This window comes from Phascolarctos cinereus, unplaced genomic scaffold (assembly GCF_003287225.1).
Source record: "Phascolarctos cinereus isolate Bilbo 61053 unplaced genomic scaffold, phaCin_HiC Scaffold_4;HRSCAF=312, whole genome shotgun sequence".
Classification (NCBI taxonomy): domain Eukaryota; kingdom Metazoa; phylum Chordata; class Mammalia; order Diprotodontia; family Phascolarctidae; genus Phascolarctos; species Phascolarctos cinereus.
Genome location: NW_027555847.1, coordinates 242992255 through 243004574, shown reverse-complemented (window position 1 = coordinate 243004574; position 12320 = coordinate 242992255). Strand labels below are relative to the sequence as shown.

The 12320-nt window shown below is 40.5% G+C and overlaps 1 protein-coding gene across 1 annotated transcript in view; it reads right to left on the bottom strand.

Moving 5' to 3' along the window:
• The window catches only part of DTWD2 (DTW motif tRNA-uridine aminocarboxypropyltransferase 2), a 128691-nt gene extending 119188 nt beyond the window's left edge, over positions 1–9503 (bottom strand). Inside the window, exon 1 of the mRNA XM_020979017.2 lies at positions 9233–9503. Coding sequence (XP_020834676.1) covers positions 9233–9468 — 236 coding nt within the window. The 5' untranslated portion in view covers positions 9469–9503. The remainder of the gene's footprint in view (positions 1–9232) is intronic.
• Positions 9504–12320: the final 2817 nt, after the last annotated feature.

Genomic DNA, 12320 nt, shown 5'->3' with positions numbered 1-12320 from the left:
GGTGACATACCATGCAAACCTGATCCTAACAAATAATGGGGAAAAAAATGAATGCTCAATAAAAGAAGCATTTGGAGCATTGTTAGAAAGAAAACAATACCAGAAAAAAATATTTGCTTGTCAAACACCTTAGATTATAGATATACAAGAGTAAGGATTGTATCATTTATTGTATTTGCGTCCCAAGTGCATAGCACAGTGCACATAGCACATAGCACAGAACAGGCACTTTAAAATGTGTGTTTGCTGACTGATATTTAGATATATCCTACCGCATAAGACACAGGATTTGTAAATGCTTTTATGATTCTTGTCCATAGATACACCACTATAACTTCCAGAGGCAAGAGGAGTCAAACCATACTAGGTTTTGTTCACCTCAGGGTCAATTAGGCGCTTGAAGTTAAATAAACTCCATCAGTTATTAAAAATATAGCTAATTTTTACTTTCATTAACAAAGAGGGCAGTAGGGTAGTAGTACTTCAAAATATAAGGGATGCAGAACAGTGGTGAAATAGTTGCCTATCTTGATCAAATAGCAAATGTTTGCAGGGAAAGGCAGCTCAGAAGTATTGATGGAATAAAGAAATTGCTCTGGCATTAAAAACTTACCAAAGATAAACCATATAAAATGGATGGTTTAGAGTTAAGTGTACTTACCTTCTTAATTGGGGGCTTTTAAGGAATAATTTAAAAGGTATTGTTTTAAAGTGCTATGTAAGTGCTAAGTTAAGTAAAATGAATATGTAGGAAATGTTTTAAAAAACACTCTAAAGCAGGATAGAAATACAGCCATTTCTACAAAAGACTACTCAAAATCCATATGCATTTAAATTTTTCTCAAACTAGCTAACTTTATTCAGAATAGCAAACTTTGAAGAAATATACCTTTTAAAACCAGTTCAGAAAATAATAACATATATTTAGGCATATTTCTACATAAGTAGATCTGATTTACACAGTAGGACCTTGCCTTCTTCATAACTATAATTTAAGTTTATCTGTATTTAGGAACAGATGTCAGTTAGCCTCCCTCATTACAATACAAAAGCTAAGAATTTTTTTAAAGGGGGAAATCTCATTTTTCAAGATAAATTTATTAGAGGAAAGTTGGAAAAATTTTACAAAACCAGAGTTCGGGTTCACAAGAATCACTGAATCTCAGAGTTGGAAAGTACCTAGAAAACACATAGTTTAACCAGCATAAGAAGGATTCCCTCTAAAACATTTTTGAGCATTAGCCAGGAAGGAACCTACTACCCACCCCAAGAAAGCTCATTGCACTTTGAGATGGATCTAATTATCAGGAAGCTTATTCTTACCTCAAGACTAAATTTGTTTCTTTGTAATTCCTACCCATTGTTCCCTAGTTCTACCCACTGAGAGAAGTAGAACAGGTTCACCTCATCAGCTTATCTTTTTATCTTATCATCTTCCACTTGATAGCCCTTCAAGTACCTGAAGACAGATTTTATGTTCCTCTGAAGAAGGGAGTTGGGTTCAAATCCAGCCTTTGACATTGACTAGCTATGTGACCATGGGCAAGCCATTTTAACTCTAAGAGGCTCAATTTCTTCATCTATAAAATGGTGACAATACTGTGATATTCATAGAAAAATTATAAGGCTGAAATGAGTTAATATTTGTAAAGTAGTTGCAAATGTTAAAGTGGTATATAAACACTAGCTACTATTATTCTAGTTACCTATCTCTGGACATTCTTCCAGTTTATTTATTGGTAAATGTCCTTTCTAATATAGCAATTTTTGCTTATCCACATGCAGCAAACCCATGAAGAAGATTACACACACACACACACACACACACACACACACCACGTAGCAACCATTATTTAGATTTGAGTGTGATGGAGCGTGTAAGTAATAATACCTCTCTGACGCTCTTCAGTACAAACATACCTAATCCTAACCCCTTTACCTACTGCTAGTTTTTTACCTTATTCTCTCACCAGATTCAAAGGCAGTCTAGTAGGTATGAATAACAACACAAAAAAACCCCTGAAAATCCAAAATCTCTTATTAACTAATTGATTAATTAGCTCTACACTCCAACCCTGGCTTATAAAACTAGAGAAACCCTCTTTTCCCATAAGCTTTCTATCCTCTTTCAGTTTTAAACTCTGAACTCATAGGGTTACACAAACATCAATATTAACTGCGCATATAATTTATTAACAGTAACAACACAAAGTCATAGATAAATATTTATACAATGTATTAGCTCTAAGAAAGGATTCGACCAGAGTTACATCTGTACTCTAGGAATGGAAGGGGCAGAAGAAGCTGCCAGCTAAAATTTTCTTCCCAATGGCCATAACTTCTGATTTCTTTAAAATCCTGGAACCAGCGAAGAAGGTGAAGTTGAGGAAAGCAGTACAGCCTAATTCTCCCCAACAGACACTCCCTCAAAGACCTAGAAAGAGCAGCAGAACAAGTTATGATTGGGAAATCAAAGGAAAAATCACTGAATCATTTTTTTCTAACTAAGGTCAACAGGAGGAAATAGCTGACAGAGGTCTGTGGGCACAGGGGGGGCTGATTCTGGCCAAGAAGAAGTCCCCCAAAACTTTGCAGTGAGAAGACAATAATGGGGCCTGTGGCTATGTACTAGCACCAGAAAGGGTCACAGATTCAGCAGGTGCAGGCCCGATGCCAGCAGAGAGCAGGAAAAAGAGGCAACTAGCAGCTCTGCAGATCTGACCACAAGGCAGGGAACTCAGACCAAAAATTATGAATCAACTATGTCATATAGCAATTTAAAAAGCTAAGGTGATCTTAGGCTATATTAAGAAACCTAGTGTCCAGGACTAGAAAGGTGATAGCCCTGCCCTATTAAGACTATTTTGACATTCTGAAAATCTCATTTTAGGAAGCATATTAATCAGCTGGAGAATATTTAGAGAAGAGCAACAGGAATGGTGAATGGTCTTGACCAATTTGAAGAAATGGTGATGTTTTAGCATAAAGAAGAGACAACTAAAGAGGGAACATTGTTGACTATTTTCAAGTATTTGAAAGGCAATTATGTGAAAGAGGAATAGACTTGTTCTGCTCCATTCATAAACAAAATATATATTTATTAAGCACTTACTCTGATCCAGACACTATGCTAAGTGCAGGGGATAAAAATAAAAATACTCAAGATGATCACTTAATGAATTTATATTCTGATAGCCAAAAAAAGCAGCATAGGGCTGGGAAAGGGGGAGAGGTAAGGGAAAAAGATACAGGCAAAGAGGTAGGATATAGAAATGGCCACGGAGTGATTCCCAGCAAGAAAAGGCAAAAGCTCACTAAAAGAGCCAGAATACCTAGAAAGAGTTCAGAATTTCAGGGCAGGAGAACGGAGGATGGTGGCCAGAGTGTAAGCAACATGGTGAGAAGGCTGAAAAATAGCTCTCAAAAGATAAGATACAGCTCACTTATCAGAGCCAGGGAGCCCCAGGAGCAGAGTCTGAGATTACAATGGAAGAGAGATAAGAGGGTGAGGGGATAGAAGTATTTGGGGGTAAATGGCAAGAATGTAGGCAACATGGTGAGGAGATGGTCATATTTCTCAAATCTGACTCCTTCACTTGCACAGCTACCACTTTAGTTCAGGCCCCCATCACTTCTTACCTGGATTACTATGACAGCTTCCTGCCTTCAGTCTCTCATCACTCCAGTCCATCCTATGCATTGTTGCCAAAATAATTTTCCTTACGTGAAGATCAAACCATATGACTCTCCTACTCAACTTGCTTTAGTACTTTCTTATTAACTCTAGGTTAGAAGACCTGGCCCCAGTGGACTTTTGGAACCTCACTGGACATTACTTCCCCTTCTCACACTCTGTGATACAACCAAATTGTTCTTCTCTCTCTTTTTCATTCATGACCCTCCACTTCCATCTCTGTGCTTTCGCAATGGCTATCCACCATGCCTAGAATATATTCCCTCCCTATCTCTGCCTCACATATTCCCTTTCTTCCTTCAACACCCAACTCAAGCACAACCTTCTATATGATGCCTTTCCTGATCCCCTCAATTATCAGTGCTCTCCCATTCAACTACTTTGTTAATACAATTTGTATTTATTCTCTTTATATTATTATATGTATACACACAGATATATGTGTATATGTGTGCATATGTATTCGTGTGCTTGTCTCTTCTGTTAGAATATAAGCTCCTTTTCAGTAAGGATCGTTTCATTCACAGCATTTGTCTCCCCAGTGACTAATACAGTTCCTGTTTATTAATCGACTACTTGATTGACTAATAAAGCAGAGAAAAGCAATGGAGGGTAAAACCAATTTAAAGAAAGCTAGAAAGCGATCCAACAATCAGTCCAAGGGTATTTAAGAACCAAAAAACACAAGAACAAACAAAAGAAAAATGGAAAAGACATGCAAAGATTTGCAAGGATAGTACAATCACCTTCTCATCCAGAAAGATCCCTCTGAATTCCCTTTCTGCCTTTCCTCTGATTGATCAGGCTGACCAAACTTCATTCTGCTCCATTCTGGATTTTAACACCATCCCTGCCTCACCCTGGAATTTCCCTCAGCACCTGAGGTCTCCTCACTCTATCCCTCTGCAATGGGCCAGTTCCCCTTAGGGCCACCATTTTGGGGCCTTCATCCCTCTCCCAGGTGTGCTAATGACTTTTTCCAGCTTCAAGCACCATGGCTCCAGGCTTTGATCTTCACCTAGCAGTTCCCTACTCTTCACCTTTCAGCTCCCTTTTGTATGTTATTTTAGCCACTGGAATGTAAGTTCCTGGAAGATAAGGATTCTTTGTATTTGTATCCCAAGGTTTTAGTGCAATTCCTGGCATGTGCTAAGAGCTTAAAAAATACTTATTATCTTACCCTGACTTCCTCCTGGAAGCTTCATTTTAAGAAAGTACTTAGGCCAGCCACATCCATTCTTTCACTCCTTTCCTGGCTCCACTCCTGACCCTCCAGGCTTATTTCTCCTCCATGGTCCCCTTTTTCCCCCTAGTTCCTGCTTTTCAGCTTCCTTTTATGTGCTGTCCTCCCCTCCATTAAAACATAAGGTCCATGAGTACAAAGACTGCCTTTTTGCTTAGATCTGTATTTTCACTGCTTAGAACAGTGCCTGGCATATAGTGTGCATTTAATAACTGCTTGTTGACATACTTAGATGCTAACATCACAATCCCAGATGTGTTTACAGGAGAGGTAACCAAATTTGGGGAAAAATCTATATTGAACTGAGTGTAGCTAGAGGAGATCCATACTAGAGGCCACACAGTTGTGAATGCACTAAAGGATCAACTCACAAAGTATCTGAAAGGAGAGAAAGATACCAAAGGCATGGGGGAAAATATATCAGATACATTCATTCGAAAAACAGACCCACCAAGAGAATAACAATAAGAATAACTATATATCTATTTTCCCATGTATAAAAAATCTTTATAAGACTTATCTACCTATCGATGCTAACTGAAAGTATTAGCCAAAAAAACAGACAGGTTTTCATAAGTGATATTCTACAATAGACTAGATCTTAACCATCTTACAATGGAAAAAAAATAGCATCTCAGTTACAGAGGATTAAAAGGATAGCTTTGCTTCAGTGAGGACCCAGTCTGAGATCAGATTACATCAATGTGTATTGGCTCAAATTGGCTTATTGTGATTTCCTCCAGCTCCATTCAGCAGCACTTAGGAGAGGAGATGCACTGTGGGAGTAAGCCAAGGTTGGGTTTCACAAGGTGTACACATCAAAAGTACAGGGGTAATGAATTCAAGAAGACAGTGCAGAATTGAACTAATTATCAAGTTGAGCCTGGGAAAGGAAGAAAGTGATGATGGCTTCAGAGAATACCAAGGAATGGAAGGAAAATCAAACCAATTAGAACACAGATCCATTTGAATACTGGAAAGTTGTTAGATATTTTATAAACTTCCATACTGTATCTTTTTATATATATATACACAGTACTCATTTGGCTTTTATTATAACAAAGAAGAGCAGAAGCCCGTCATCCCTACTGAACTAGGAATCATTACAGACATAAGACAAAGCCCTAACATGGAATTAGCATGGGAGCACTTGACTCCATGTTAGATCTTTGTTTTGAGTTTCTTATTGCAAAATGCAGGCTTAATTTTTTTTAATTTTATTTTTAATGTATAGAATAAAACAAGCATTTCCATAATATATTACAATAAAAAGATAATTGAATATGAAACTGCAAATCTACTATGCACAACTTGCTATTCCTTTCAAATTTACAACAAAATTATCATGTAAATCTCTTTTTTTGTTTCGTTTTTTTCTCACTGTCACTCTCCCCTGACCTAGAGATGACTATCATTAGGTACAAATAGGACTGGACATAAATGTAAAATTATTCTATATATACGTCTATTCATCAGTTCTTTCTCTGGATGATTCAAAAAAATTCAAACAATTCAAAATTCAGGTTTAAACTGAAGAAAGTAAGGAAAACCATCAGACCATATAAGTATGACCTAAATAACATCCCTTAGGAATATGAAGTGGAAATGATAAATAGATTTAAGGGATGAAATCTGGTAGATAGAGTGCACAAAGAACTATGCACAGAGGTTCGCAATATTGTAGAGGAGGTAACAACAAAAAACACTCCAAAGAAAAAGAAGAGCAAGAAAGCAAAATGGCTGTCTGATGAGGATTTACAAATAACTGAGGAAAGAAGGAAAGGAAAAGGGAAAGGAAAAAGGAAAAGATATACCCAAATGAATGCAGAATTCTAGAGAACAGCAAAGAGAGATAACAAAGTTTTCTTTAATAAGTAACATGAAGAAATAAAGAAAACAATAAAATGAGAAAGAAAAAAAATAATTTCTTCAAGACAATTAGAGATATTTTCTCTTCAAGAAATATAGAGAGGTAATGAAAGAATGGGAATGATAAAAGACAAAAATGGTAGAGACTTAACAGAAGCAGGAGTGATTAAGAAGCAGGAAGAACATACAGAACAATACCAAAAAAGATCATTTTAAATTCTATAAGATGATGCTATTAAGAGTGTGGCATTCAATATGCCAGCAAATTAGGAAAAATCAGCAGTGGCCAGTGGATTGGAAAGGATCAGTTTATGTAACAACCCTAAAGGCCTAAAAAACAATTCTGAGGTACTACCTATTAGATTGGCTAATAGGACAGAAAAGGTAAACAACAAATGTTGGAGGGGATGTGGGAAAAATGAGATATTATTGCACTGTTGCTGGAGTTGTGAACTGATACAACCATTCTGTAAAGAAATTTGGAACTGTGCCCAAGGGGCTATAAAACCATACACACCATTTGACCTAGCAATACCACTACTAGGTCTGTATGCCAAAAGAGATTAAAAAAACAAACAGTAAAAGGATTTATATGTCAAAAAATATTTATAGCAGCTCTTTTCTGGGGGCAAAGAATTAGAAATTGAGGGGATGCCCATCAACTGAACAACTTACGGTATGTGATGATGATGGAATACAATTGTACTATAAGAAGTAATAAGGATGCTCTCAGAAAAACATGGAAAGACTTGCATGGGCTGATGCAAAGTGAAATGTACTGTGCACAAATTAACAGCAAAATTGTAAGATGATAAGTTGTGAATGACAGCTATTCTCAGCAAAAGAATAATCTATGACAACTCTGAAGGACTTATGATGAAAAATGCTAACCATCCCCAGAGAAAGAACTGATGGTGCCTTAATACAGATTGAAGCATGCTTTTTTAAAAAAAAATTTTTTGAGGTTTTGGGGGGTTTTTTATGTTTTCTTTCACAACATGATTATTATGGATATGTTTTGCATGACTACACATTAATAACCTATATTGAACTGCTTGCCTTCTCATGGAGGTGGGGTGGGGAGGGAGGAAGGGAGAGAATTTGAAACTCAAAGTTTTAAAAACTAATGTTGAAAATTGTTTTTACATGTTACTGGGGGGAAATTAAATACTAAATAAAAATAAAGTAAAAAAAAACCTTTGAAGTAAATATTCTTTTATAAAAGCTAATTACTGTTAGATCTGATAGGTGGTTAAACATAACTGAGGTGCAAGGAGCTTGGGCCAATGGTGAAGAAACTAACTAACCTAAATTCCCTTAACGGTACTGGAACCCCGGGGAAGGGGATGAAATCTAAGATCTAGCCTTCAGTAGGGGCCAGGGAAGTTATCCTTTATATATACATACATACATACATATGGATGTCAGGCTATTTGTATACTGTGTAAATATGCACATATACATACATATATGCATATGAGTCAATCTAGAAACAATAGCAAAAACATATACAGACTTACATATATACTATTTTGGGACTACAAATATTTAGAGAATTAGAATACAATAAAATTCATTAGCACTAACACCACATTATATATAGTTTAAGGTGTAATTTATATTTTAAAACTTTAAAATTCAAAAGTGGCAACCTCAAGCGACGGCAGTTCTGCTTAAAGACTAAAACAGGTACTGATTCAGCTAACTGGCTAACTTATCCATTGTGTCCCAAATGGTTTAAAACTGCACTAGGACTTTTGGAATGCCCTCATTCTAATCCGTGCCAGGAGTCAAGAAGATGCAGAAGGGAAACTTGCACCCGAGGAGCTCCCTGGGCTCCGGGCTCTCTCACACATAAAACGTCGCTGCTGTCCCTGAGTGTCCAGCCCCCCCTGCCCGGGCTGCTCGCGGAAGCCAGGGACGGAGGAGCGAGGGCCCTGGGGCCCCGCAGTGGGGGGCCTGGCACAGATCTCGCCTGCGACGCTGCCCACCTGTGTGACGTTGGGCAACTCACTTAACTTTCCTGGGCCCTAGTTTCCGTCTGTTAAACGAGGGGATTAGGTGGTCACATGGCCTCTGAGATCCCTTTACGTGCTAAATCTCTTGACTCTAGAACTAAGTTTATCAGACCTGAAGGGACTAAGAGAAAGCAGCCAAGGCGCGGTGCCTGGGGCAGTGTACGAGGCACGCCCGGGCCACACGTAAGGAGGAAACGCCCCCCTGCCCCCGGACAGGAAGTACTTCCCGAGGTGTGGGGGGCGGGGAAGGAAGGCAAGGGAGGGACAGGGTGGGTGACCACACGGGGCCTGCGCCACCACGCACTAGGCGCCGGCCCCACGCTTTTTCCTCCGCAGGAGGCGCTATGCGCGCACCGCCCTCCCTCGCGACCGCGCAGGCCCCGCCCCACACCCTCGCCACCCGGTCACCTGCAGCGGCTGCACTGCGGCCTTCTCAGGGCGTGCTCTACCGGCAGCTCCCAGAGCCCGTCTGCGCAGTTGCCGCTGTTCTCCGGGTCAGGGGAGGGGAGCGCCGCCGTTGCTGACTCCACGGCGCCCTCGCCCTCCCTGGCCGTCTCACGCGGTACGAGGGGCTCCGCTGCCTCCGCGCCAGACCCCGCCAACGCAGCCTCGGCCGAGCCACCAACCGCCGCTTCCGTCTCCATGACGTGCTCCGGCGGTCGGACCGCGGGACTGGCTCCGCCGGGTGGCGCCAAAGGGCCGGGGACAGCGCTCGGCCGCGCGGCCTCACGCGCGTCAGTCGCGGGGAGGCGGGTTCTTCGGGCCGCCCTTGTGCGGCCCCCGCCCGCCTCCCGGCCTCGCTCGGGGGGGAGCGGGAGTCGCGCCCCCGACGCCGGAGGACCTGGAGAGGAGAGCGGCCGGGCTGGTGGGAGCAAGCTAAAGTGAACTTAGCCCTCAGCTGTTCCTGTCTTAGTATTTTACAGATGAGGAAACTGAGGCTTACAGAAGTGACTTCCCCAAGGTCGCACAGGTAGCCATATAGTCAAGGTTGGATTCCAGGTACCCCGGGGCCAACTCCAGAGAGCAGTGCTCCTTGCCTTTCTACCTTTTCTTTGGCTCTCTAGCTCCAAATCCAGAACTCTTAGTATACCAGGATGGGGAACAAGTAGCTACGCTCCCTCTAGGAATTTAGGAAGAGGAGACGGATTTGCCGTAACCTATTGAATAGTCAGGCAAGCTGTAGCCCAGTGGTATGGTGGGGGGAAACCTCTGTACTCATTTCCAGGCCACAGGTGCTGTGAGTGAAGAAGTAACAAGCCTCTGCACCCAGGAAGTTTGGAAGAGTGTTGCTGTGGGCAGGGCTGTAGTCTTCTTGACTCTATTGATCACACTCTTGCTGGAGTCTATAATATATAGGGTTTTTTGTGATACTGCTCTCTCCTGATGCTATTTCTCTCAACCACTTCTCCCACGGGCATATATCCCGTGGGAGAATCTTGGATTCTTTTCTCACCTTTTTATAGGCTATCCCACTTGTTGTTCAGTTATAGCTAAGCATATGATTCCCAGATCTATATACCTAGCCCTAGTATCTCTTCTGAGATATAGTCATACATCTCAAACTGTGTGTTCTCAAACTCAGCATGTCCAAAACGATTTATCTTTCCTCAAAGCACTTTTTCCTTCTGAACTTCTATTACTGTCTGTTCATGACTATTCAACCAGTCACCTATGCCATCTTCAGTTTCTTATGGTACATACTCAGTCCTTTACCAAATCTTGTCTTTTCTGCCATCACAACATCTCTTAGGTGTCCCTTTCTTTCCAGTCACACAACCATAATACCAGTTTGTCACCTCTTCAAATAATGGTAGTAAAATGTAAGCTCCTTGAGGGAAGGAATTTTCATTTTTGTCTCTGTAGCTCTAGCACTTAAAACTACTGGAATAACCTTCTAACTGATGTCTCAACTTCAAGTTTTCCCCCGCTCAAATCTATCCTCCACTCAGCCGGCAAGGTGATTTTTCTCATGTGTGAGTTTAGCCATCTCAGATCAGTACTTGTCCCTCTGCCCGCCCTCCCCCCCAAAATCAGCTTCAGTGATTCCTCATTTTTTTTCCCCAAATACTCTGGCATTTTAAGCACTTCATAACATGGCTTCTCATTACCTTCCCAGTCTTCTCACACTCTCTAAAATCACCCTACACTGGCCTAGTTGCAGTTCCTCTAACATGATACTCATCCTTCTATCTTTGAACTGCTGGCCCCCTGTGCCTGGATTGTTCTGCCTTTTGGTTTACCTGGCTCCCTTCAAGACAGCTCAGATCACACCTTCTGCAGGAGACCTTTCTTGGGTCCCCCAGCTGCTAATGTCTTCCCTTTCAGATAATTTCCCTCTGCTCTATGTAACCTTTATGGACTAGTTATTTATGGGTCTCCTCACAATCCCCAATTAGAATGTGTATTCCTTAAGGGCAGACACTTTTTTGTTTTCCTTATATCCCCAGTGCTTAGCACAGTACCTAGCAAATAAGAAGTGTTTAATAAGTGCTTATTGAGGGGCTTACTGATGGATGCAGTTTTGGACTTGGCATCAGAAAAATGGCTTCAAATTGTAGTCACTTAATGATTGTAAAATTAGGGAAGGCTTTCAGGAAATTCCAACATTAAATCTATGATCCTACAACATTCAGATAGATCTGTGATCTTATCAGTGTGGATACAGTGTGATCCTTATGCTAAACCAGGGCTAGAAGCTGGGCTGAAATAAGAGATAATGTAGACTAAAGAGGATTCTAAGTATCCTTTCAATTATAGGTTGCCTGGCAAATTCTACATTTGCTTCCATACGCATTTAGTGTATAAGAAAGCCAGGTTTCACATTCCTGCAGCCATGAATATTTCCAGTTAATGTATGACACCCACACATTAGAATGACTTTTTTTGCCCCAGAAAGTGCCAAAATGCATTTTCAAATATTGGCAGTAAATGTAAGTTTTCTTGAGTTCAAGGCAAAAGTAGCCTTTATGGCTCCTTGTACATTTTTTTTTAGACTAGAACTATGATTTCATTGGTGTAGGGAGCATCAGTTAAGGAAACTCCCTCTACCAATACAGACTTGGAATTCCCTGAGACACAGAATTTAAATGACTTGTACTTGCCCATGATCACACAGTTGTCATGTTTTAGAGGAAAGGCTTGAACACAAGTCTTCATGACTGATCCTGGCTTTGTGTTAACTACCCTGCTGCTTTGTGCAATAGTAAATTTCAACAGAATGTAGTCTTCCTGACTACAGGTAACTCAGAAATGACCCCCATCTCTATAACAAGTCACATTTCCTAAGTGTTAAGGTGCTTCATTTTTTATGGTATTATTTGGTGTTTCACTTTGTTCCATGCCTGAATGTCTTCTTGAAGAAAGTATCCATGCTGTATAGGTGTAGGTTGTATATAGTTTACAGTCTTTGGTTTCTCCATCCTCAGTTTTTGAACTTTTTTTTTTTTTGCCATGTTCCTCCCTGTCGACTTTGCACTGAAATCCAACAAGTATCAAA